General features: G+C 41.2%; 1 protein-coding gene across 1 annotated transcript; it reads right to left on the reverse strand.

Moving 5' to 3' along the window:
• Positions 1-846: 846 nt before the first annotated feature.
• On the reverse strand, positions 847-27,813 carry ST13 (ST13 Hsp70 interacting protein). The gene is made up of 12 exons (XM_051611574.1): positions 27,595-27,813; positions 20,385-20,442; positions 19,045-19,114; positions 18,869-18,939; positions 18,277-18,343; positions 17,575-17,659; positions 15,685-15,795; positions 14,211-14,313; positions 8,864-8,980; positions 8,126-8,177; positions 6,862-6,950; positions 847-2,654 (listed from the first exon to the last, which is right to left on the reverse strand). The coding sequence occupies exons 1-12, from the start codon at positions 27,702-27,704 to the stop codon at positions 2,526-2,528; spliced, it is 1,062 nt and encodes a 353-aa protein (XP_051467534.1). The 5' UTR covers positions 27,705-27,813; the 3' UTR covers positions 847-2,525.
• Between the last annotated feature and the right edge of the window lie 54 nt (positions 27,814-27,867).

Below are 27,867 nucleotides of genomic sequence, written 5' to 3' on the forward strand. Positions count from 1 at the left end.
GCGCTGCAATGGAAGTAATTGGAAGGAGCAGCCAGTAAATAAGTACTGGAGCAAGCACTGAAAAATAACTTCCTCATATACCTACTTATATCCCACATTTGGAACTCATTTATGCATCTCCTGGGGAGTTAACTTTCTGCACTTGCACTCCCGTTCAAACTAGTTTAGCTGCTTAGATGTCCACATATACAAATTTGGGAACTGAGATGAGGTCCAGACATCTCCTCAATTAACTGACCAGAGAACATCAAAAACAAACAAACAAACAAAATACCCATACCAAGGGAGTCATGGGTTGTGCAATCCCAAAGGACCACTGGAATTCATCTAGACTGATAACATTAATACCAGAATTAGGGAGAATGTTTTTCTGGAGTCAATTAGTGCTCAATAAGGGTAGCCGGTGTGTAAGCAAGCAGGCAGAACACAGGTCTGCTAGCTGGGGGTAACTTCCTACTTTTGACTAGTCATAGGTAGACAGACACAAACACCTAAGAAGAAGCAACAGGAAACTGTAAGGAATAAATTTATATTCAAGAGAATATAATTCATGCATAGCACACATGCATCACCCTGAATGAAGAAATCAAGTTTCAGTTTAAGGGGTCACTGAGGGGTAATCTACTTCAAGTATTTAATCTTGGGAAATGATCAAGAGTATAACCAAATGCCAGGCTCACTGCAACACTCACTCATCACTTGAGTTCATTTTGGTCATGAAGACAAGCCCTTAAGCATTTAGTTCCAATTTAAATCAGAAGTTGTATATACAACTTAGTTGAAGCACTTACACATTTAATTTAAACATAACAGGTTTTATCAGAAAGTTACACAAACCCAAAAAGCTTTCTTTTTCAAAACCATACTTTATTTTTAAAGGCTAAGAGAAGTATTTGGAACTATATTTCATAAGCAAAAAGATTCACATTTCATTCTGCAGGGTCATTATATGAGAAAAAGTATTTGGGGATTTTTATTTTTTTTGCAACTGTTGTTGAGTTCTTACACCAAACCAGATTTATTTAAAAATTGTAACATCAGTTATGGCTTAAGATACAGAAATACAAAAGAGTAACATAAATGTTTCAAGTTATGAACAGGTAACTATGGTCATTTTTTCCACGAAAATACAATGTTTTAGCTAAACAAACAGAAGCAACAACTGTCTTTATTGGTAGATGAATCAAATTAACATCATCAGCACAGACACTGCTTCAAGGATAACCATGCTGTTAATCCACAAGTGTTAGAAGAATGTTCTGACCGCTCCAATTACGTCACCTTTTCCTCCGTATCGTAAGTCTCAAAAACACAGAAGTATGAAACTACGACAACAGCTTTTCATTTTAGGGCTTGTTTTGTTTTGTTTTAAAGAAAAAGATACAAGAAAAGACGGAAGACTACAATATGCCGTGAAGGAAGAGTCATCACCTCTAAACAGCAGCATTTTGGCTAGGAAATGATAATGAATAAGCATGTAAGGACTCTAACCGACTCAGAACTCAGAGCTGCAATTTTGTTGGCTATTCTCACCTTCACTGATTTATAACTCTGCATTTACATGTTCTGGATGGCTTGCGTTCAGAGGGACAGAGGTAGTGATGGGAATGAGATTCCTTCCCTAAAGTTTCCAAATAGATGAAACCTGGTAAGCAAGACCCCAAAGAAGGGCGAGTGCAACCAGCGGAGGACGTGCCAACTGGGAAAGGACATGAGCACAAGCACCGACAGTAAGCTGCTCTCCCATACCCATATTGAAAAAAAGTTATGTAAAGTTGCCAGACAAGATTTGACCAAGTAACAAAACCTCTGTGGCCTCTGCAATATCTACTTCATGCCAGGTTGTGCAAAGAATAGGACTGTACCTTTGCTACACAATTGTGGTGATCAAAATATTAAATTATCTGCAGTACTGCCAGAAGTTCCAGTGTGTAACTAGCTAACATGGTTATAGTTATAATTAACAGCTATTTAAAGTCAGTCACCCATTAAAAAAAAAAAAAAAAAGAAAAAAAAAAAGAGACTTGTATTTACAAATAATTCCTTTATCCAGTTAATTCTTCAGACTTGTCCCACCTTTGCTATTTGTGATTAGGCCAACTTTTCTGTCCTATGGGAAATAAGACAGACTTCAACTGTTAAAGCTTCTTTTTGTTCACTGGGAGTAACTAAAAAAAAAAGAATCCAAAACACCACAACAGCAAGTATTTATCTTACACTCCTGGAATATCACAACTTCTTACAGGAGTATTCATTTAAAGAAAATGGTCTGCAGTACTTATAATAAAAGGCTGCAACTCTTGGATAAGGAGGGATGTTTGAAACTAGGTCATCTGAATGTAATTTGAGTGCTATAAACCAATTACTGAATAAAGTCACCACTTGGGGCTAGTGAGAAGTTCTCCATAGAACACCCCATTTCTCTTCCTAAGAAGATCAGAGGTACAATGGTTTGTTTTATTGCAACACTGGTTAGCCAAATCCAATTCTTCCCATTCCGATATGATTTTTAAGAACCAGGGATTTTATGGTTTACTGCCAAATTTGGCAGACAATTTACTGATGATATTCATGACTTTGGGATTATTCTGGTACTTGCACATATTTGCTGGGTTCTGGGCAACATCTTGGAATGCAACCATAACTTCTGGATCCTGCAGAACAAAAAGCAAAAAATTAGGGCATTTATAAAACAAGTCTACAAGTTAGTGCTTCTGACACGAATCTGATCGTGCTCAGCTTTAAACATGACAAGACTAGATTAGAGTTTTGGGCAAGATGTCTCTAAAGAGAACCCAATGATATAGTGCATGTTGTTAAAGCTGCATCACTAAACACCACCCTTACTTAACTTGTTACAGTAATACTGCAATGTGTGAGGAAGGGGATAAGAGTTCTTTTCCCTCAACACAGGAACCATCAAACACAGGCACATCTACTGGATTAATTCTGTTCAGGCATCTTCAAATGCATTTTGAAGGTGGCAGGAGTTCTGTGCGTGTAGCATGCATGACAGGATAGCCCTTCTCTGAGCAATAGCTGCTACTCATTCCTTTCACCTCTGTTCCTTCTAGAAGCAGGAACTTTAACCTGCTGGACTGTGAGCAGATGATTTGGCAATGTTTGGCTTTTAAAAAAAATGCATCTAATTGTCAGTCACTCCCCATCTCCTCTGAAAAATCACAACTGAACAGAACCTTGTTATCTCCCATCACACTATTGTGTTGCAGTTAATAAATACAAATACATTAAAGTCAGCAGTCAAAATAATACCAACTCCATTTTCTCCATTTAACACAAGAAACATTAATACTTTTTTCTGTACTTCTAGTACACCTTTGGCCTTCGTTGACCTAGGATTGCTTTTACTTATTTTACATGCTTATGTTTTGAACAGTGCCCTTTAATAAATCTGTATAGACCAATTTTACATCTTAGCCTGGAAAAATGTCTATTATAAGAAAGTTCTGCAAAGATTTAATTTTTCTTTAATCCAGCTGAAGTGCAAACAGTTTATTATGTCCAATACAAATAACTGCATCAGCTGTAATTTCATTTGCTGGTCTTTCCAGCAAATTTAAGTTATTTCACTGAAAGACACCATCTTTCTTAGACTTCTAGACCAGTACTACCGCAGATGTATGCTTTGGAAACCATCAAAAAACAACTGGTGTCCTCAGTGCTGCAGTAACATGAGTCTATATCTATTATAGCATCAGACATAGGCAAAAGCTGTTTAACAACTCTGATCCAAAATTGCATTTGGTAGGTGTGAACTCCACTGAAATCATCCACGTAGTTCAGACATGTTTTGTGCATGTTTGGAACCAAGAGTCAAGTCTCATCTTTTGTTAGAAGGATTTAAAAGTGCTCCATCTCCCTCACAAAAGGAAATCTGCCGTCTATAAAAATGGAATGCTGAATTTCAGAATACAGACATAAGACATTTTTTCCACTTTGCAGGATTCCTATGCAAAGAAAAAAATACTTTCACAGCCTCAAACTTTCTGAATTTCCAAGTTCAAAATAGGGCATATGACTATAAAGATTGTGTCATGTTGTTAAATCTGTGTTTTCACCCATATATGAATCCAAACAAAAAAGCTGAGTAAGCTTAGTGACAGGTTTGTGTCAAAGCACACCTAAAAGGATACTAAATATCCAGTTTTACGCTATGTGTTTTGTGGTCTTACAAATTTACAGCAAGTGAATAATTCTGTACTTTTGTATCTCCCCGGAGTTTCTCAACCTTCAACTGTGTTTATGAAAGTGCTTAACTATCTGAGGTTTCACATTGGCGAGTGGTATTATCAGAATAAAGTTTAAGACTAAGATATCAACACTTCCATAGGGAAATACGTAGCACATAAGGTGGAGTAGGAACCACTGTATAAACAGCATTAGTGGAACATGCAGTTTTCCAATGCTCTAGTCTTTGGTTGCTGAAGGATAAAGAACACCTCTAAGGAAAATGTTATAACCATTCTTCTTCCAATGTATATTTTGGTGGAAGTCTAAGTCTAATATGTGACTACATATAAAATAAGGAATCCATAGGTTCATCTTACACATCACTCCTTTTGAAAAGAACTTATCTTTTATCCACAATAGATCTCCAAAACACAAACGTCACGTTGTGTCCAGAGAAAGCAGCTGCACATGCAAGATAGGAAGTACTAAAGAACCCTTCAGACAGCCAAAATAATAAGAGAAACACACACACATACAAATTTCTGCCAATTCTCCTTGAGATAAAAAGCTTAGGGGCAAATAAGCTAAAACAATATGCATTAAAGTCCTTGCAAAAGGTCACAACTACTACTGCTAAGAAGCTATGAGAAGAAATGCAACACAAATTTTGCCACCTGTCTTTTATGCATAAAAGACTAGCCACAATTTCAATTGAAGAAGAAAAAAGGAAATAGCCTGAAGACAGTAAATCTTCAGGTAATGAAACAAAATCTTAATCAAGAGAAGTTTATATCCTAGTTTGCAAATCCTTATCTTTATGCCAATGATGACCAATAACTTCTATAAACATGTCCATAGGCAGCCATATCTGGTTCTTTGGTTGCTTCTACAGATGACAAGCTGAAGTTGACAGTGGAACCAGTTTAATCCAGCTCATGTTCAGGCACACACAGTTCTAAGATTTACTGAGATGTTAACAGACTCGGGCACATTTCAACGTTAGCTCATGGAAAAGAGTCTCAAAGATGATGAGATGATAGTCACTAAGTCTGAAGAGACTGAGGAGGTCTTGACTCTCAGAATACTCCATTTTCAGTAGTAACTTCTCACTGAAAAGCCTCTACACACTATCAGTTAACAAGTATCTTAAGATTAGTGATGTGGGAGAGACGTGTGCAATTCAGCACCTTCAGACTTTTTGGTAACACCTCAGATAACCTAAGTAATAGCTGTCAGCTATTACATTTATATTACTATTATATTCCCTAGCTGGACTGAGCAGAAGCCAAGCATTAGAAACTACTCTTCTAAGTCTAGAGCTTACACTGCCAATTCAGAGAGGTTCAGAACATAGCCAGCTGGACATTTTAGGAAAAGGCAGGAGTGCAGACATAGGTGAAATGCTGAATACAGTGTGTCTAGATTTAAAGTTTGTACAGAAGAGATCAGTGAGAGAGACTTTGCTGACAGGCTCTACATGTTAAAGCCTGCCTGCACTATTATTAGAAAACACTGTCAACACACATTCTTGCAACAGAGTCCTACAATATGTTGGAGTATGTATAATCAGCACGCAATGGAGCTTTCTTAAAGGCGTGTGGCAATGCTCAATGTTTAGCTGCACCTCAAAGCTCTGTTTTCAGCAACTCTAATTTCAAAGTGCTGTATTACAGCTTACATTAGCCAGGTAATGAATACAATTACAATTAGGGGGGAAGGAGGTGTTTGCATGCAAGTCAACATTGCTGACTGTGGCAGCCTAAGTAAAGGTGTGTTTCCAAACACCAGCAACCATTCAGGGAACCCATGAACTTCTGCATAGAAAGGGATGCCTTTTTTGTGATTTCAAGGTATAACAAGTAATAGTCCCATGTGATGCTTTTATTTAGATGGGGATTGTAGCTGTTCCATGAGCTGAGAAAAACATGTAACTCTAGTTAAAGCATAGCAATCCAGAAAAAGAACAAAACACTTTAATACTTGATCGTATTAGTACATAAATATAACTATACAGCTCAGATATTTCCTAGCTCACCTGGCCCTGAAACTGACATTGTCGTATATGTTCTCTTTATTCTGCTGGAATACTTTTATTGTGTAAAAGTAGTCATGACATTGAACAAATAATTAATTGAGCAATTAATCAAGCCCACTGGGGAAATAAGTTTTCTGAACATGAATTTACAAAATGCCAGATGCAGAACTATTATGATATTACTTCACCCCTACCAAAACCAAGCACTGAATCCCCTAAATAGAAAGGCAATTCTCATCTCAGTATTACTGCAATATATTGTGTTGCAACCATATTAACAGTTTTTGTCTGTGCATAATTATCTTGCCACAATGTGTGTACATTCAAAAAGGAGCAACTGATTTATACCACAGGGAAAATAAACACTGAAGAGACTCGAAGGAGATTAAGAACTCTATACAGCACATAGTTTTGCTTATCATAGGTGAGTATGGGGCAGGGTGGAGGCACCTTTAATTAAGCTCCCACCAGTTTGAGAAATAGCTAACGTGGATTCCACGCAGACAAGGAGAGAACTTCACCACAGAAAAAGCATACCATTGCTATCCAGAAGTTCATAGCTTTCTTCTCCTAGCTCATGAACACTGTTCCTCCCTCATTCAGAACTTTTAGCTTTGAATTTAAGAAACACTCACCTGCATGGCTGCAAGAAATTCTGGATCACTGAGAATCTCATTGAGACCTGGCATACCTGCCATTCCAGGCATACCCCCAGGAAAGCCACCTACAAACCCAAGACATGAAGAATGCATGTTGAAAAACATTTAATTCATTTATACAGGAAGATCTCTGAGACACCAAGACATTCTTCCTTTGCCACACCTCTAAAGCCATTTCTTCTGTAAGGCTACAGCTGCTTCACTGAGTGGAAAGCAGGATCTTCACCTTCTTTTTATGACCTACATCTTATTTCATCCATGTTTTTAACCCAATTGAATAGGAAGCTTGTAATGAGTGGCAGGGTCGAGCACCTGGTGCACAGATACAGTTAATTTTCCAGCTAACTTAAATCAGGTACATCTCAAGCTCAGGAACTTAAGTTTTAATGCCTCAGGTGAACAATTCAGAGTAAAAGCAGATCACTATTATTATGTCCCAGGCACGTTCTACATTTGGCAAGAACTTCAGGTTTGAAAAAATTTTATCACCAAAGAAAAAAAAAATTCAGAAGAAAAATGCTTCAAGATCTATTTTTCAATCCTATATCAGCAGCTACCTCAGCTGTGCCGAGCAGGGTAGATACGGTCTCTCTTAGTTTCCCCTGGCAAGCTGATCTGGTTGGAGCATACACTCAGCCTACCTCAGCTACGTTTCAATCTTCAACAGCATTAGCACTTTTTCTTGTTTCTCCCCATTTTATTGTACCCAAAAATAACACGGAAAGCCCAGTTTTTGTAGAACTGCTCAAGGATAGCTTTTCTACAAAGGTAAACTGCACTACCTCGTTTAAGGAACTGTTCTGTTCAGTAGCTTGCAACCAGCACAGATTTCCCTAATATTCAATTTTTCAACTTAAAAATTAGTGTTCTTAAGCTGAATGGGTCCAAGGCACCCTGGGTCATTTAGAAAACATTTTTATACTAGTTTTCCAGCACATATTAAGCAAATCCTGCACATTTGTTGTTTTCGCAGCCCTAAATCCTTTCATTCTGTTCTCTATTACTGACTTGTGTCTTCCCTCTACTTGCTACCCACCATCAACCCTCTTTAATAGAAAGAATCCCACCCCTCTTCTCACTAGTGCTCAAAAAGTTATTTGTAGACAAGTTCTAAATGTCACAAAGTATTTTTATCTCTGTCTTGAGAACAAATGCTATAAAAACTGTGGTTATAATACTCCACATGGAAATAACTAACACCCCCACCTTGACTATTGGTGCTTAAAAAAAAAAATAATACCTGGGAAACCACCAAACTGAGCTCCTCCTGCCTGTCGTCTTGCTTCTTCCTCCTGCAGATGAAAGCACATCATTCCACACAAAGCAAAGGAACTACAGCCTGTTTTCTAATGCTCAACTGGTTTTAGGAGAAAAAAAAATAGCTGAGACTGTTGCAGACAAATAGGCTATTGCAATAAACAAACCACTTCACTATGTACAAAACCTCTGACAAGAAACAGTGATGTCTACTCTTACTTTAGTACGTTTTTGCAGATAAGTGCAGAGTAGATTTTTGCTGAATATACATTTTATTATTTCTTTTAGCTCCTCAAATTTTCAGAGCTGACTCCCACCCCCAATGTATTAATATAGACCAGTAAATCATTAAGAAGCAAGCAAACTGTGTCAAGAAGTGAGGAAGAGAAGCAAAGTATTATCCTGAAATTAAAACCTCTCACTTTGGGAGGTAAAAGTGCTTTAAGTGAAAGCTATTCTGGTAAAGTCATACACTAACTGACTTATTGAGACACAGAATTAGTAGAGATTCCAGAGCCTGTTTTTGTCATAAGCAATAAAAGCAGTTGCAGTACAATGCCCTCTTCTCGCCATTTCATTATCAGCCACGTAACCAGGACAGGAATAAACTAGCTAAATTTAAGACTTAAAATGAAAGTGATTCTTCTCTGCAGTTCATTTTAACCAAAATAATGATGAGACTCTTGAAAGTATTAAGAAATATTAAAGCCTAAGAATTCACCCTTTGTGCTCTCTCATGCTCCTCCCGTGCCTTCTTCACTCTTTCCATTCTTTCCTTGATTTCCTTTTCTTCACGCTTCCGCTCATATTTTCGGCGATGTTCTGCAATTTTCTGAGCCTGTTACAACAGAATACCAGTTTTCGTATCCATTTCTAGTATATCTCACAACTTATCTCAAGATAAAATACACGTAAGTGTAACCATCTTTTACCAGCTCTTAAAGATAAGATTTGACTTCACCTCCTAAAAGCCCCCTTGTTTCAGGAGTCATTTGCTTCTTCCCCTCTGTTGCAGTTACTCGTGTCTACTCAGCCTTAACTGGATCCATCAGAACATGCACTCCTGTACACTTTTTTGCTGTAGAACTCTGTGACTTTGACCATAGTTATAACTTAAACAGGTAATAATTCCAAGTCCCTTCATGCTTTTATGCTGAAATATTTATTTCTCCAGGGCTAAAACCAGCAACTGCCCCAGAAAAGGGAATCTTCATTGGCAAATAGGAAGTATAAATCCCCCTGCACACACACACACTGCAGATAGTGTTACTGCTGTTGCAGGTGCCTTTGCAGCATATACAGCTAGACATAAGCAGACCAAAGTAATCCTGAACCAAACCAAGAAAGGGCTAGTGGGGAGAAAGCTTCCTTTCTGTTATTATCTTTTTCTCAAATCAAGTAGTTAACAATGAACTCCCCAAGGCTCCTCAGTCAAGGATACATTCTGGTTTGAGCCCTATGTAGTATAGCAAAAATGATTCATGATTTCACAAGCTGTCCCAATAACACTCCTCTAACTAAAGGACACAGCAAAATCGATGATCAAGAACAAAGGTACTAACTACTCCTACAATGGATACTCTTCTATTCTTTCAGAATACTCTTTAAAGGAAGGTATTTTAAGAAGTGAAGTTTTGATACAAACCTATTTTAGCTAGGAGATACTCATTGGCACAGCCTGAAGCTGCGCCAGGGGAGGTTTAGGTTGGATATTAGGAAGCACTTCCTCATGGAGAGGGTGATTAGACACTGAAATGGACTTCACAAGGAAGTGGTAGAGCCACTGTCCCTGGATGTGTTCAAGGAAAGGCTGGATGTGGCATTTAGTGCCATGGTCTAGTCAATGTGGTGTTAGGTTACAGGCTGGACTTGATGATCTTAAAGGTCTTTTCCAGCCTTAGTGGTGGTGATTCTGTACCACGTAACTCTTGAAGTAGATCTGCCAGAGAAATCACACTGCAGGCAGCTGGACCAACTGATACTGAATGCAGTACGTGTTATCAAAATCTGATGTAAAGGCTATTTTATAGTTCGTTAAGGGAGAAGTAAATGTTTTGATTTTCATTGTTTCTATGCATTTCTCAAAATGAACTAAGCATTTTTAGAATGATTCAGACTTTCAGCTAGAAGCGCTACAAACTAAAAAGTGCTAGGAAAACTGGAAATGAATAAATGAGATGAATGAATCATCTTCGCTTAAAAAAAAAAAATCACCCATGAAAAAGGTTCCCCTCAGGGAAGCGTTAAGTACCTCTCTTAAAATAAAGGTTGAGACCTAGGACCTAATTACATTAACCACAGATCAGTAGTCTCCAATACAGAATACAGTAATAGGCTGCAAGATTGTTTCCATTTTTGTTTTGCTAGAGACAGTGTCTCCTACAAAGATCGGGTAGGCAAACTGAAAGCTGAATTTATTAGACAAAGCAATGTTTATATGTGTAGTAGGTTAAGCCTGGCTGGCTGTCAGATGCTCACTAAGCTGCTCTCTTGCTTCCCCTCCTCAACAGGACAAGGAGAGAAAATAAAATAGAGAAGCTCCTAGATCGAGGTAGACAGGGAGATCACGCATCATGGGCAAAACAGACACAACATGGGGAAGGATTTATTGCCAATTAAAAATAGAGTAGGATGACGAGAAACAATGACAAATCTAAAATCACATTCCCCCTATTCCACTCCTTCCCAAAGCTCAGCTTCACTCCTTCATTCGCCACTCTTCCACCTCCTCCCTCCACCCCAAACAGTGCAGGGGGATGGGGGCTGTAGTCAGTTGTTGTGGTTTAGGCCTAACATGACAACAAAGAAACAGCCACATGGCCACTCACTCAACTCCCCCCCTCACACACAAACACTCTGGGATGGGAAGGACAAAGGCCAACTAGAACCTCACGGGTCGAGACGAAGGACAGGAGGGTTCTTCACCAATTAAGATTCCAGACAAAACAGACTCAACTTGGAGTAAAAATAATAATTTAATTTCACACTAATCCAATGCACACAGGACACGGACAACACAAAGAGCAGTGCTTACACGTTCACTCTACCCCTCCCTTCTTCCCGGGGCCAAATCACTTTGTTCCTGGTTTCTCTCCCTCCTTCCCCCCAGCAGCACAGGGCAACAGGGGATGGGGTTTACAGTCAGTTCACAGGCTGGTGGTTCCTGCTGCTCTTTCCTCCTCAGGAAGGAGGATTCCTTACAGTCCTTCCCTGCTTCCCCATGGGGTCCCTCCCATGGGAGAGAGCCTCCACAAACCTCTCCTTTATGACTCCTTGCCACGAGGTCTGGAGCTGCTCCAGCCTGGGCTTCCCACAGAGTCACGGGCTGCTTCGGGAACAGTCACCTCCCCTGGTACCAGGGTCTGCCAAAGCTGCATAATGAGAGTCCACTGGCAGCAAATCCACTGGCCACAAAATCCAAGTCCACTGGCCAAATTCACCCTTACTGATGCCTTCACGGAATGTTCCACCACGTTCCTCCCTGAGTGCAGGGGGACAGCTGCCATCTTGCCATGGGTTGCAGGGAAACTTCTGCCAGTGCACCTTCTTCCTCACCAACCACCAATCCTACTCTGCCTCTCCAGCACAGCTGTTCTTCAAGTGCTCCTCTGCTCAGGTCTTATATCAGTTCTTTTGTATGTTAATCACAGAGGCACATGTGTTGTCCTTTTAATGGCTTCTTGGCTAGATTTGGAGCAGGGGGAGATTCACAGAATCACAGAATCTTATAGGTTGGAAGGGACCTCGAAAGATCCATCTAGTGCAACCCCCTTGACAAAGCAGGATCACCTAGAGTACATTACACAGGAATGTGTCCAAGGGGGTTTTGAATGTCTCCAGCAAAGGAGACATTCCTCTACAAACTCTCTGGGCAGCCTTTTCCAGTGCTCCGTCAATCTCACAGTAAATAAGTTTTTCCTCACATTTGTGTGGAACGTCCTATGCTCCAGTTTGCACCCATTGCCTTTTGTCCCATCACTGGACATCACTGAGAAGAACCTGGCTCTGTCCTCCTGACACTCACCCTTAACATATTTGTAAACATTGATGAGGTCGCCCCTCAGTCTCCTCCAAGCTAAAGAGACCCAGCTGGCTCAGCCTTTCCTCATCAGGGAGATGTTCCACTCCCTTCATCACCTTTGTGGCTCTGCGCTGGACTCTTTCAAGCAGTTCCAAGTCCTTCTTGAACTGAGGGGCCCAGAACTGGACACAATATTCCAGATGTGGCCTCACCAAGGCAGGATAGAGGGGGAGGAGAACCTCCCTTGACCTACTAACCACACCCTTTCTAATGCACCCCAGGATGCCATTGGCCTTCTTGGCCACAAGGGCACACTGCTGGCTCATGGTCATCCTCCTGTCCACCAGGACCCCCAAGTCCCTTTCTCCTACACTGCTCTCCAACAGGTCAGCCCACAATCTGTACTGGTACATGGGGTTGTTCCTTCCCAGATGCAAGACTCTGCACTTGCCCTTGTTGTACTTCATTAAGTTTCTCCCTGCCCAGCTCTCCAGCCTGTCTAGGTCTTGCTGAATGGCAGCACAGCTTTCTGGTGTGTCAGCCACTCCTCCCAGTTTTCTGTCAACAGCAAACTTGCTGAGGGTAAACTCTGTTCCCTCATCCAGGTCGTTGATGAAAATATTTAATGGCGCTTCTCAGCTTCTTACCAGAGCCACCCCTGGGGCCCTTCCCCCACTACCAAAAATCACACCAAACCAGCACATCAGTTCATAACACTGCACCTCCACCACTCCTTTCTCCTCCCACTTTTTTTCTGCTCAAGCACGGGGTGTCCCCCACGCACCAGGATACCATCCTTCACTAACTGCTCCAGCATGGGTCCTCCTCACAGGGTATAGTTCGTAAACAACAGACTGTTTCAGTATGGGTCTCCCAAGGGCTGCAGCTGATGCCAGAAAAAACAGCTTTTGCACGGCCTTCTCTCCACAGTCCGCAGTTTCTGCTAGGAATCTGCTCCAATATGGACTCTTCATGGGCTGCAGCTTCCTTCAGGGGTGTATCTACTTGCTCTGGAGTCCTCCATGGGCTGCAGGATGGATATCTGCTCTACCATGAACCTCCTCCATGGGCTTGAGGAGGACAACCTGCTTAACCATGGTCTTCTCCATGGGCTGCTCCCATGCCTGGCACACCTCCTCCTCCCCCACTTCCTTCTTCACTGATATTGCTGTCTGCAGGGCTGCTTCTCACCTTTTTTTTTCTCTTCACTCCCCTCTCACAGCTGTTGCACTGCATCTTTTAACCTTTTCTTAAATATTTTATCATGAAAGCACCACCAACAACACTGACTGGCTCAGCTTTGGCCAGCAGTGGGTCCGTTTTGAAGCCAGCTGGATCTGGCTCCATCTGACAGAGGGGCAGCCCCATGTCTCTTCTTAAGAGAGGGCAGCCCTGTAGTCTACACCTCCTCCCAACTTGCCACTTAAATCAAATACAATAGCTGCAATCTGTGGGCTGTCAAAAATTTGAAAGGAATATGCAAAACAGATAAAAAAAAAAAAAAGCCTGCTATCAACTGTCTCACGTTTTTCACACAAAAGTTATTCCTTAGAAGAATGCTGGGGTCCATCACATGAGAAAAGCTGAAAACCAGTCTTGCAGAGATGATGCTGCCCTCATGGGGCAGACTAAGGAAAGTACAAATCACTGCAAAGAACGCTTCCTTTGTAAAACGTCTTTAGGATGAAGCTTTGATCAATTCAGTAACATTTTGAAAAAAATCCATTATCACAGTGTTCTCTTGCTCTTCTGAATATTTTAGTGTAGGTTCTAAAATGCCTGGCAAACTTCAAGTACTTCAGAGTCTTCTGTTAAGATTTTTAAAAAGGAACTTACTATTTCATAGCTGTTACATTACCAGCCTAGAGACTCAATTTCTCTACACGCAGCCATTAACAGCTGTGACTGCAGACCTAAGGATTTATAAACTCAAGTTAAAGTGCCAGATGACACAGGAACACATTCCCACATGACAACGCATACTGGAAGAATCTGAAGGCAGCAGTGTCACTCAGAGGAGGAACCTCCATTACATCTCCCCACTTACTCTGGGTTGCACCTCCTTCAGCATGGCGCTAGCTTCTTCATCGTAGTCCAGTTTACAAGCTAATGCAAGGTCATGAGCAGCCTCCTCCCAGTGGCCCAGAAGTCTGGAATTCAGAAGACACTAACATTCAGAAGCAAAAAGCAAACTGAACTCTTTCCAAATATTCACAAGCATGTGAAATCTAGTATTTCTAAATGCAGCTATATGGTCTTAGAGAAGTTTAAAGTTTAATAATCATGGTGTTTTCTATAACCCGCATATTATGATGCCGTTAGAGCATACCTGCTTGCTCCATATCCTTATAATAACTTTTGATTGAAGTAAAAATGAAAAACCCCTCAATCAGTTAGTGTCATTGTTGGCTTTGAACAAGAAAGGTCTAACTAGGAAAAAGTACCCTACCTAAACACATGAAGCACACTAATAAAAATACTCTGCGCTACTAAGCACACGTTCAGCATAGAAGTAGATGTTCAGTGTTCTCCACTAGCCTACACAACTACTACTGCAAGCCTAAGTGGATGCTCTTTACCCAGCACTCAAACACCCTAGCTAACTCAATGCACCACGTCATAGTTGAAGACGTCATATAAGCTACTGTGTGCACTTTTTAATTATTCATTTATATAAACCCTTGCTAATAAAATAATTAAGTAAATGGTGGTATTCCTGAAGGGTCAAAGCACTTCTGCTTAAAGACAGAAATGCTAATTCAAATTACGCTCCAGTTTTATCACTCTTAGACTCCATGCCCTTTATTAAAACTGTGGACATGAACAAACTACTCTCTGAACATTATTTAAAACGCCTCTTTTTTTTTTTTTTTAAGTTTTGTAAGTATTTACCCCTTCAACTTTTGAATTGACCGTAAGGAGTGTCATCTTACTGTTTTCGTTTCATTTATTGTCATTAAAAAGGTTAACTATAGTCATGGGGGGATGCACACTGGCCTAATGCCATTTAGAGTAATTACATAGTTTGCTTAATACCACTCCTCAAAAACAGCAAATGGTTTCCTTAATAACGAGGCAGTTTAATTTACTATGGAAAAGGGCTCTAGGATCTAACAGACTACAAGCAGCAGATAAATGCTTAAGAATTATAGGTTAGTAAAGAAAATTAACTAAGTGAAAACAAAAGACCTCCAAACAAATAAAACCCACAGTCCTAGAACTCAATCTTTAGCAAATAATTAGAAAATGCTATTCAGAAGAGCAGTAGGCAATTAGAAGGTATGTGGGGGTTTTTTTGTTTGTTTGAAAAGAAAAAGAGTGCCAGAAGGACTACTCATAAATTGCCATCAATAAATACATCACCATCCTTTCTGTCCTGTAAGCCATACTCACAGCACTATGGTTTCTTGGCTCACGGCTACTGCTCTCAGGTACAAGACAGTTTAGAGATGCAGAGGAGAAAATGCATAAGCAAAACTGTTCCACACAAGAGAATCTCAACTACAGGTGCAGTTTATTACCTGTGTGCCTTTCCCCTCCATTTGTAGGTCTGTGCTGAGTCAGGATTAATCTTGATAGCTCTGTCACAATCTCTAATGGCAGCATTTGGCTTCTGTAGTTTCACGAAAACACTGTGGGAACAAGGACATTTATTGTACACATTGAAATACCAAATTACTAACTTAAGCTGGAAATAATTTTGGATGACTAACAGGCAAGCTAGTGAGAGAACACATTTGAAAAGCTGAGTTCAAAAAGATTTTGTAGTCATCACTGCAAATTAGTTTCCCCCCTGCCACTGAAAGTGAACTGTTAGCAAGAGGCAAAAGCGTTCATTGTTCAGACTCAGGCTTTGTCAGCAAGAATAACTTCAGTGCACAAGGAAAGGATACATAAAACCAGAGGACAATTCAATTCCATGATGTTTGAAGTCTATAGCCAATGGCAACCAGCAATTTGAACAAAACAACAATTACACATGCCATATCACTAGTAGTAGTCTTTAAAAGAATAAGACATGGAAAGCACATGTTATCATAGAGGCTACAAGAATCAACAGCTAGAATCATCAGGAACTACAAAAGGAGACAGGAGATAAATGCTAAAAATTAGAAGAGACAAAAAAAAAACCCACACAAACTGAGAAAGCAGCCACAATCCCTTCTCAGTTAAGTGAAATAACTGCAAATTTTACGACACACAAGAATACTAGATTAACTAGCATGGCAGTACTTTGGGAGGTTCAGGCAATTCAAATTGGTAATCTCTGAAGGAAACGCTAAAAAAAACATTCCTAGATTGACAAAAGTATTTTATACTAAGATACTCCAAGTCAGAACTTCTGCCTTTTACATCTACTTGAAAACAATTTAAGAGCAATTAGAGTGCCTGTAAGTAACATCATCACTAAGGCTTGTCATAAAACAAGCACAAAGTCACAGATTCTCTTCTAGAAGCAAACACGTGGGCACTGTGTCAGAAAACTGTCTCAAAGCTACACCTCACCAATGACAAAACACACAAACCCCCAGAACCAAAACCCAGGTCCACCAGAGAAGTGGATTACTCACAGTACTTCATCAGCACTGCTGTTACACTGCAGGTTTTACAATATTCTAATATATTGTTTGCTTCTTTCTACAATACAACAAATTGAGATAACTTAAACCTTGAATTATACCTTGCTATAGAAAAGATCTACTAGATTATCAAATCATCCACAGTTAGCGGGGGTTTTTTTTGTGTAAAAGGAGAAAAAAATAATCTGTGGGAACTTCTGCTTCTGCGACCCATACTCACCCAGCCCTTCTCAAAACTTAGGAAGAAAAATATGTTTGTGTGTTACGAAGTCAGGGCTTCCACACATCAAATCTGACAATGTTCCCAATGAACTCTCTACAGCATGGCAGATGTGATGAGCAGCAAGGTTGGTATTGAATGGGTGGAGAAATAGGTGTGCCCTGTTCAAACACCGGACTGTTGAACAGAAACAAGTCCACTTCACAGTGAGCAAATTCATTTAGCAGGTACAACAGGGAGAGAATTCACATCACCCACAACTAACTTTGCCTTTAAACAGGACAAGATTTCAATCATTACCTTATTCCCAAAATAAACCTCAGATTTTGCAAGTGTTTGTTATCGAGCATTATTCTAACTCAACATCGCAAAAGCCATATTGCTACAACGCATTTTGGAACAGCACTGTATTACTGTGCTATTATCACAACTCTTTATATGGCTGCTTCAGTAAATCTGGTGACCACATGTAAGAGCAAATGCATGAAGCATAGTTTTTCCTTCATGTGGTTTAAGTTTATACCGATCTTGAAGTTGCCATTATATTTTGGTTCCTTAAGGACAATAGAAGAACAAGTAGAAACTTAAATCAGTAGTTTATAATTACTCACCTTGCCCTCTTGGCATACAAGATGGCCAAACAAGGATTCAGCTTGATAGCATCTGTGAACAAGTCGACAGCCTTCTGAAGTTCACCTAAATAAGAGCACCAGTAGTTTCAATCATTTACGCAAGCAAATTACATCTAAACTTCCAAACCTGCCTTACAGGGCATTATGTCCTTAGGCACTTACTAAATGAAACATTATCAACAAAGAAACATAAATTTCTCCCTCTTGCTATGTTACTGAAGCACAAACTCCAAAATTAATGCTGGAGGGAAGGAGAGACAGTTAAATCTGTAAATTTAAATTTTTAAGCTATCAAATGGAAGTCACACTTTATTACACAGCTTTTCACTGTGTTAAGACAAACTACTACAGACACTGATCAAAGAAAGAACCAGGTTCGAAAAGGCCTTTAGGGGCCCTCTAGTCCAACCTCCAATGTAGGGAAGTACTATAATGACCTATTTGTAATTAAGATATTGCAGTACCTCATTCCCTACCCCGACCCTGCCCAAAACTGTAGCTACATAGGGAAGACAACACTTAAAATAGGTTCCATGTTATAGACAGTTTTGGATATCCAACAGGAATTGTGTTTTCTCTTCCTTGAAAGCCTTCAAAGTAGCCCAAGGTATTTACTTCCTTTTTTAAAAAAGAGAACCAAACCTAATGTCTTTGAATACGTATTAAAAAACAATTTATCACCTTCACTTAGCGCATTTATTGCTTCAATCTTCTTCTCATTAGCTTGATCCATCATCTCTTCAGTTACCTAAGAAAATAAAGAAAATTAAAACCACACACAAAACCCAAAAGCTGTGGAGTCCAGGCCAGAATTACCATGCCAAGACAATGCCAGAGACGGGAGTTCCAGTTTTTGATTCCAGAATCTTGTTTTTAATTTTCATTGAAGTAATAGCTTAAAAAAACCAAACAAACTCTGCTTGCAGCTTAGAGACGTTAGCCACCACTATTTTTAGCTACAAAACACTCAGTTTAGGTTAAATAGTGGCATTTTTCTACGCATCTAGTTTTCTTGGGTGCTTTGTTTTGGAGTTGGGTTTTTTTTTCTGTTTTCTGACCTGATCTTCTTCACTGAACTTTATGATTGAATCTTGAGCAAGAAAAGACTGTGGTTTTAAGCCAGCAACTTTTCTATTTAGGAGGAAAAGGGACAAAACAACAGCTGGCTACCTAGCTCATGTGGTACTCATTCCCCCACAGATGCCATCCTTGACTAAATTTGAAAACTCCTTATCTTTCCTACTGCCACAAACATTGTAAATATTGTGCTTACCTCCACATTTTCATCTCCCATTTCTTGAGGATCATCATTGTCTGGTTCAATAACTCCATCATTGTCAATTTCTGGGGGGAAAATAAGAAGCAAGATGAAGCTCCATTTACAGAGAGAGGACTTCCAGAATCACGTTCAAAATGCTGAATTGTAATAAAGTAATCTATTTTCCACACCTAAGTCACTCTCTTCACTTTCTGGTTCAGGTGATTTAACTGGTTCCTCTGTCTGTTCCTCTGCTTTGCCCTGAAAAAGAAATGTATTTGGTAAGCACACATTATTTCTGACCAATATTCTGTTCCCACTTTAATAAATAACAATGCATCAGAAAATGCAAAGTTAATCTTCAAAGCATCAGATAGCTCTATGGCTAAAATGCTTTGGTTTTAAGATACAAATCTCTTTTTACCTCTCTCAGATTAAGTCTATCATGTATGCAAATAACTGAGTGCCCAAATTTTGATTAATTAACTTCTGGTATTGGTCAAGCTTGTCCTTTAATTGTGTAACTCAGTAATAATAAAAAACAAATAATCCAGATAATACCCAATTCAGAACCAGTTTTGCAATGAATACTAACCAATCATTCCAATCTTCCTGCCTTCTCTCACAAGTTCTCTGGATCATAAATTTTCTCAATTTAGTATTATTAAACTAAGATACTTTAGCACTGAACAATAAGCTGGTGTCAGTGATCAGAATATTGTTTCCATTTGCCAAGGTCAGAGATCTTTGTCACTTACACAAACTTATGTTTTTTTCAAATGTTTTCCTAACAACTTCTAACTACATTACTGATTTCCTCTGAATCTCCTAACTTAGCATGTCCTGCTTTGTCACAGACTTAAGCTGCTTGTCTTCATATTCATTATCACAGACTATACTCACTACCTATACACACTACCTAATCCCTCCATACAGTTTTAACTAGCCAGTAATTCCAGCATTCACTGTCTTGTTAAACCCAAAAAAAGAATTCTCATTTTCCCAAGAGAATTGCAAGCTTGGGAAACTCCTGCAATAAATACATACAAGCCCTTAAAACAAATTAACAAAAAATAATGAAAAAACTTCCACGATACTGCCTTAAAAAGTTGTTAGTTCCACTGTTCACTTCATTACCTTTCATGCTTGCTACTACTTCTTATGCAAAGACTATAATGTAATCACCAATGACTGCAGAAGATGCATAAACAGACAGTGAGAACATGAAAAAAAGAAATGAAGTCTTTGTTTGGCATTTGGATTGCACAGAGCATCAGGCATTCAGCATTAGGGAAATGGAGCATGATAATACTTGAGATGAACTAAGAAGCCATCTGTAACAAGTCATCTACAACATGCAATGGCCAGGCTTCAGACTGAACTCTCCTAATCACTCAGGCATATTCACCTACCCTATTTGAGTGAAAGCTGACAGCAATTTTTTTCCCCTCCTCCTACTCAGTAACATTTGCAGAGAGTCCAAATGTTTTTTGTTTGTTTTTTTTTCAATGGTAAATTCTTCATATCTCACCTTGCTTGTCTCCTCTGTGGAGGCATTGGCTGGAGCAGGTGGTATTGTGCCTCCCATACTTTTCAGCAAAAGAAAAGAGAAAACACAGAACAAGTAGATTATCAAAACAGTGACATATCTATTATCGATTCAAATCCTGCTGTTAATCTCAGCTTTTTGTTGCAACACACAACAGCATGATCCAGTTCACTGTAAAGCCAGCAAACAAAAAGCATCCACCATGCTTTTCTCAGTGTAACATAATGCATGCGTCTGTTGGCTCTTTCGTGTACAACCCCACTGTCACTCAGTTGCACATCCCATGTCACCCACCCACCCATTCCCAACAGGAAAAGCTGCCTCTTTAAGGACAAAAATTGATTTCAGCCAAAGTGTAACTGAAGTTTTAAAATCTAAACTAAATGTTATTATTATTATATAGATTACAGAAATTATTTTTGAACAGAGGTCAAACAAGTTAAGAGAACCTGAATGGCTGAAAATGCTTACACAAATAAAAAACTGATGCCTAGGAAAAGAATTCATTTATCTTATGTATTGTAATATTCATGCCTTTCCTTCACTGTAAGCTAAGGAGCAGTCTCTATATAGTCGGCATTCTTTCAGTATAGAATAACCTATATTATACTGACATTGGTTGGAAGCCAGAAATAAGCATAGGCTGAGTTCTCCATTTCATGTAACACCTAATCACATCTAATGACAAGTTGCCACAAGGCATCTACTGATAGTTTTTAATTGCTGTGGCCATAAACTCCCAGGGGGAAAAAAAAACAACAACCCTTTTCTATCAACTCAACAGGTTCAACCAACTCCTTGGTGCTCCACACAACTGGTTAGATGTGATGCAGGAGGGAGGAGAAGGAACTAGGCAAACAGGAATAGGCAGGAGGAACTGGGAAGGTTGCAGAATACCTCATTTCAAGAATGAGTGCAACTTAAAACTACATCCTAAGGATGAGATTCTAAGTCAGGCTGCTGCAGTCCTGTTCTTCCCTCTTTTCTCCTTTCTGTCACCAGAACTATCTCACAGTCAGGCCCCAAGTTGGCTGAAAACAAACTTGGATGGGGGGGGGGCAGGGATCAACTGGGGGAGAGAAAGAAGAGAGAAAAGGAGGTGGCAGGATTCACAGGTCCTGGCAAAAGGCCCTGCTACAAAACACAAGCAAACAGCACTACACTATCTGAAGTTTAAAAGGATAAACTGTCAAGAAAAAAGTACAAGCTACTAAACCCAGCATCTTCTGAAGCTATTGCAAAAGCCTACTTGTGTCCCTGGAATGTTGACATTACTTACTCTAAATCATACTGCAGGGACTACACAACTGCAGTCTGATAAATCCTTATAGAGCTAAGCAGAAAAAACCACACAGTTCATGTAGCAACCGTTCCTCGTAAATTATCATCCTCATAGCCTGAAAATGGGGCACATAACTCTCTACTAGCCTGCAAAAATCAAGGAGTCTTCTCTAGGACTGTAGGGACTGCCTACGGAAGGTTGGAACTTCTCTTCTTCTGCATAAAGGAAATGACAAATTCTGAAGTATTTTAGTAGTGCTTCAAGCGTTCTTCATAAGATTTATTCTCTAGGTCCCTCACCAGCTTCATTGCCCTCCTCCGTACTCGCTCCAGCACCTCATTATCTCTCTTGAATTGAGGTGTCCAAAACTGGACTCAATACTCCAGGTGTGGCCTCACCAGTGCTGAGTACAGGGGGACAATCACCTCCCTCCCTCTGCTGGTCACAACATTTCTAACACAAGCCAGGATGCCATTGGCTTTCTTGGCCACCTGGGCACACTGCTGTCTCATATTCAGTCACCTGTCAATTAGAACCCCCAGGTCCTTTTCTGCCAGACACTTTCCAGCCACACCTCCCCAAGCCTGTAGTGCTGCAAGGGGTTGTTGTGTACCAAGTGCAGGACCTGGCACTTGGCCTTGTTGAAGCCCAGATCATTAACATTAGCCCAACGATCCAATCTATCCAAGTCTCTCTGTAGAGCCTCCCTATCCTCATGCAGATCAACACTCCTGCCTAGCTTGGTGTCATCTGCAAACTTACTGATAATGCACTCTATGTCCTTATCAAGATCATCAATAAAGATGTTAAACAGAAACGGTCTCAACACTGAGTCCTGAGGAACACCACTTGTGACTGGCTGCCAGCTGGATTTGACTCTATTGACCACCATTCTCTGGGCCCAACCATCCAGCCAGTGCTTGATCCAACAGATGGTATGGTCATCCAGGCCAGGAGCAGCCAGTTTCTTTATGACAGTTCTATGGGGAACCATGTCAAATGCTTTTTGGAGGTCCAGATAGACAATATCCACAGCCTTTCCCTTGTCCAATAGGCGGGTCATCACGTTAGAAAACGAGATGAGGTTCGTCTGGCAGGACCTGCCTTTCATAAACCCATGCTGACTGGGCCTGATCCCCTGGTTATCCTCTATACATCGTCTAATAACACTCAAGATCATCTGCTCCATGACCTTCCCTGGTACTGAGGTCAGACTGACAAGTCTATAGTTTCCTGGATCCTCCTTTCTGCCTTTCTTATAGATGGGTGTTACATTTGCTACCCTCCAGTCCATCGGGACCTCCCCAGTTAGCCAGGACTTCACGTAAATAATGGGAAGTAGCTTGGTGATCACGTCTGCCAACTTTTTCAGCACCCTTGGATGTAGCCCATCCGGTCCCATAGACCTGTGTGTATCTAAGTGGTGTAGTAGGTCTCTGACCACTTCTTTAATTGGGATGAGCTCATTCTGCATCCCCTCCCTGTCCCCTAGCTCATGTGGCTGTATATCCACGGAACAGCCAGTTCCATGGCTAAAGACTGAGGCAAAGTAGATGTTGAGCACCTCAGCCTTTTCCTCAGCCTTTGTTACTAAGATCCCCTTTGCATCCAATAAAGGATGGAGATTTTCCCTAATCCTCCTTTTGCTGTGAATGAACTTACAGAAACATTTTTTATTATCCTTAAAAGCTGTAGCTAGTTTTGAGCTCTAGCTGCATTTTGGCTCTCCTAATTTTCACCCTGCATAGGTTCACTTCATCTTTCTAGGCTTCATGAGTGACCTGTCTCCTCTTCCAAAGATCACAGACTCTTCTTTTGTTCCAAAGGTCCAGCCAAAGGTCTCTATTTAGCCAGGCTGGTCTCCTACCCCACTTACTGGTTTTCCAGCACATGGGGACAGCCTGCTGCTGTGCCTTTGAAACTTTTTTCTTGAATTATGTCCAGCCTTCCTGGACTCCTTTATCCCTCAAGGCAGCCTCGCAAAGGACTTTGTCAATCAGTCTTCTGAGCAGGTCAAAGTTCGCCCTCCGGAAGTCTAAGGTGGCAGTTTTACTAACCCCTCTCCTAGTTTCTCCAAGGATCAAAAACTCAATCATCTCAAGATCACAGTGCCCTAGATGGCCTCCAACTTTGACTTCCCCTACAAGATCTTCCCCGTTCACCAGAAGCAGGTCCAGGAGGGCACCCTCTGTGGTCGGCTCACTTACCAGCTGTGTGAGGAAGTTATCTTCCACACATTGCAGGAACCTCTTGGAATGTTCCCTCTCTGCTGTGTTGAATTCCTAGCAGATGTCTGGGAGGTTAAAGTCCCCCACAACAACAACAAGTGATAGGGAGATTTCTCCCAACTGCTTATAGAAAGCTTCATCCACCTCAGTGCTTTGGTTGGGAGGTTTATAGCAGACTCCCACAGCGATATCAGCTTTATTGGCCTGTAACCTAATCCAAACACTCTCAACCTCATCATGACTATACTTGATTTCCAAGCTCTCACAGCATTCTCTAACATACAGGGCCATCTCTAACATACAGGGCCAGGTTAACACAATGGCCACAAGTTAAGATCTATCTAACACTTACTAGCAACACTTCTTCCTTCTCTTTTAAAGTCTAGCTTACTGAGAAAAGATGGAGAGCTCTCTAACTCAAAAAGGTCAGTAACATTCCCAGCTTCCAACTATGCATTTAAGAACAGCTCAAGCTAAGAAAAAACAAAACCCAACAAAAAAATCAGTCTCAAGATCAGCTAGTTTAAAGTCAGACACCTTGAATCACCTCACGGCTGAAGCAACTTGGTCAGTCTCCTCTGTCCTCTTCACATCCCTCCAAAAACTATCCAAGCTTAGAAGAGTCTATGAGGTATGTCTAATGAATATATATGCACATTTTATGATATAATATTTCATGAACTGCCAAGGCTAAACAGTTTCACTGCTAGCCCTTGAAAATGTTTTTACTACAGTTATTCCCTATTTAAACTAGAGTTACAATCCTAGGACAACTCAGAAGCAAGTTACTCTGAAATCCCTTAAACCAAGTTCAGTTACCATGCACAGTAAGGATATATGTACATTTTGCAATGTATTCAACTGCAACAGTATACAGATATGAGAGACACTCTTGTAGGAAAATGTGGATACTGAGCTGTATAAATAGTTCACATGTATACACATTAAAAAGATATTTTAAATTACACCTTTGTGCTAAAAGTGCTGTGCAATTCCTGTAACAACTCTTGGGAGCTGTCAGGACTTAACTGCAACAACAACTCCATACTTCCACTCATCACAGTTGTGCAATTTTAAGGACTTGTTGGATGAACTGCAACTGTTATTTCTGCATCCACTTTTACCATGGACAGCAAAATTATCTTTAGAGAGAAACTGGATTACCATGAACTCAAAAGGGTCAAAATTCATCCAAACTAAAAAGGCAAAAAGCCTTGTTCGGTAATTAGGGATTCTGTGCTTTATTTTTAAGGACTGCTATTATTTCTTTGCCCAACTGCAGGTTTTTGAAACACACTCCCTTTAATGACTTACTTCACAACAATTCAAGTAAAAATTTTTGGTTTTCTATACAATTATGAAAAAGCAGGCATGAATAAGAGATGTTAAAATGCTTTCCAAACATAAAAATGCACTAGTGTACACACTCTATACAGAGAGCATCTATCTAGAAGTTAAATACAACAGCTAGACAGAACCCAGATCAGAAGATAACAAGTGCATGAAAACAGGTAAGACTTAAGGTTTCTGATGCAATATTAGCAGCTAGTAAAAAACAAACCATCCCATTCTGGCTTTATAAGCAGTTAGCATTTAAGTCAGAACAATTAGCTGTAAGAAAAATAAATAATCAAATCAACCTTCAGGAATATTAGCTAAAAAAAATGAATTAAGGATTTCAGCATTATTTAGTCATTATTCTGTAATCACTCACAGCATTACCTTGGTGACTAAACCTGTCTTTCAGATTAATAAGGGTAAGCCTGACAGAGATACAAGACTTCTTGAGTTTATTTCCATCTGAAGAGAGGTCATGGGTCAGTTTTGAGCAAAGAATGAGAAGAACCTCTAATTGCATGTAAGAGTCCTACTGCACACAGCACTAGTACAGAAGGGCAGAGAGGAAACCCACCAGGCTTTCCAGACATTTTGACATAAAAAGTAACTTGACTCCCACTCTATATTATTTACTCAAATATTGGCTCAAATATGTGAGGAAAATCAGAAATCTTAAGAAAGCTCTAGGAAGGTTTTACTTCAAAATATTTTTTAACTTCTGACATAATGCCATCCAGTGAAGATATTTTACATGGAAAAACATTCCACAGTTCAAAACCTTATTTTTATGCTTGTAATACAAGCATCCTTCTGTAAACCAAATACAAACTCTAAAAATTAATCTGGAAGTTAAAGCCCTCCCCATTAACATGGAGAAAGTTAAAAATCACATTACTACCTTTCCATTCCCTAATTCTGTTTGACCAAAAGAATTCAAGTGTTCTGCCTCTCCCTCCCAAATACTCTACTCACGCCTTCAGAATTACACAACACAAGAATGGAAGGAACCTAGGGTGAGGCTCACACACGGTAGTGTTTCACGTGGTAGCAAAATAAAGACCTGCAGCAGGATAACTTAGACATGCATCTCCTCCCTAGGTACACATGCAGCTACTATCAGTACTGCAAAACCAAGCAAAGTTACAAGAGTTTTACAACCATGCTAATATTCAGATGCATTGAGAAGTTTAAACATCACTGTTAAAACAAACAAACAAACAAACAGTTCAACGTAGCCATTTTTATTGTATAGCATACTGTGAAATACCAGTGTTTACTTACAAACACGCACACAAAGCCCCTCTAGTTTTTCAACTAACTACAAGTACTATAGAGTACTTGTGATCCAATGATCTAAAACAAATCTCAGTTTTATAATGAGATAAACATGTTTTAACTTTCCTTTTCGTAAAAAAAGTCCATCTACAAAGACTGTCCTCACTTCTCGGAGTGGTTCAGAGCAGCGAGGGCTGCAGCTACGGAAGCCAAGCAGAGATACCCCAGCTGAAGGCCGGGGTTCTGCAGGTTCTCTGCCAGCAGCAAAGGACCTCAACCCCTCCACAGCTGGGGCTTCTGGGCGCTCAGGGCAGAACCTAAGTAAGTTTTCCAGTGAGGAAACACCTCCCGTGACAGCCCACACGTGTACAGAAGGCCATGAGCAGCGTCAACAGCAGACTCTGGAGGCGCCTCACAGGGGAGCGACACTGCAAATACCTGATACGTGACACTTCCAAGGGATAAAACACTTTTGGCCAGGAACCATTCCGCGCGTTACAACTGTCAAGTGTTTTATGCTTTCGGGTACCAGGATGTAAACCAACGCCACTCGCCTCCCCGCAAACTCGGCTCCTTTTAAGACAGGCTAGCCAGCCCTGCTGCGTAATGCGAGCACGAGCTGGGGAAGCATTACTCTGGGGCTTTTCAGCCGGGAAAGCTGAGCCACCGAGATGGCCGGGGGGCAGGCTTTTGCAGCGGCAACAGCCAGACTTGGAAGCAAAACAAAACCAAACCCAAGTCTTTTTAACGCTCCAGTTGGAACCCCCGGCGCGCCCTGCGGCGGGAAGGGAGGGGAGGGGGCAGAGCACCGGAGCCGTTCCCCGGCGAGGGCCTGCCGAACCGGACCGGGCCGGGCCGGGCCGGACCGACCAGCCGCGCCACTCCGCGCCCCCTCCCCCCGAGCCACGCGGCGGTGCCGCGCGCCGACACGTGCCAGGACCCCCGCCCCTCCCCCCGCTGCTGGCGAGACACGCCCTCCCCCCCCCCCCCCCGAGTCCCGCGCGCTGCCGCCCCTCCCCCCCCACCTCCCCTCACGGCCGCCCAACCGACAGCGCGGCCCGGGACCGACCTCTCCACCCACTCGCGGAGGAAGGCCAGCTCCTCGGTGTGCAGCAGGCCCGGGTTCTGCTTGCAGAGCCGGACGAAGGCCCGCAGCTCGCTCAGCTTGCGGGCGTCCATGGCGGAGCGGCGGGAGGAGGGAGGAGGAGGCGGCGGTCACGGCAGCCCAGGCAGCCGCTCGCTTCCCGGCCCAACCGCCGCGCGGCGCCGCCGAACCTTCCAGCCGGCCCCGCCCCCCGCAGGCCCCGCCCCCTCCCCGCCCACCCCGGGGCCCGGCCCCGCC

This window comes from Apus apus, chromosome 1, assembly GCF_020740795.1.
Source record: "Apus apus isolate bApuApu2 chromosome 1, bApuApu2.pri.cur, whole genome shotgun sequence".
NCBI lineage: Eukaryota > Metazoa > Chordata > Aves > Apodiformes > Apodidae > Apus > Apus apus.

What these genes read in the sequence shown, in the direction of transcription:
- ST13 (XM_051611574.1), bottom strand. Translation starts at nt 27,704, where the DNA reads ATGGACGCCCGCAAGCTGAGCGAGCTGCGGGCCTTCGTCCGGCTCTGC. An exon ending in CTCCGCGAGTGGGTGGAGAG is followed by an intron (nt 20,443 to 27,594) that starts GTCGGTCCCGGG and finishes TTTGCTGAAAAG; the next exon opens with TATGGGAGGCACAATACCAC. An exon ending in TGAAGGAGGTGCAACCCAGA is followed by an intron (nt 8,981 to 14,210) that starts GTAAGTGGGGAG and finishes CTGTTGTAACAG; the next exon opens with GCTCAGAAAATTGCAGAACA.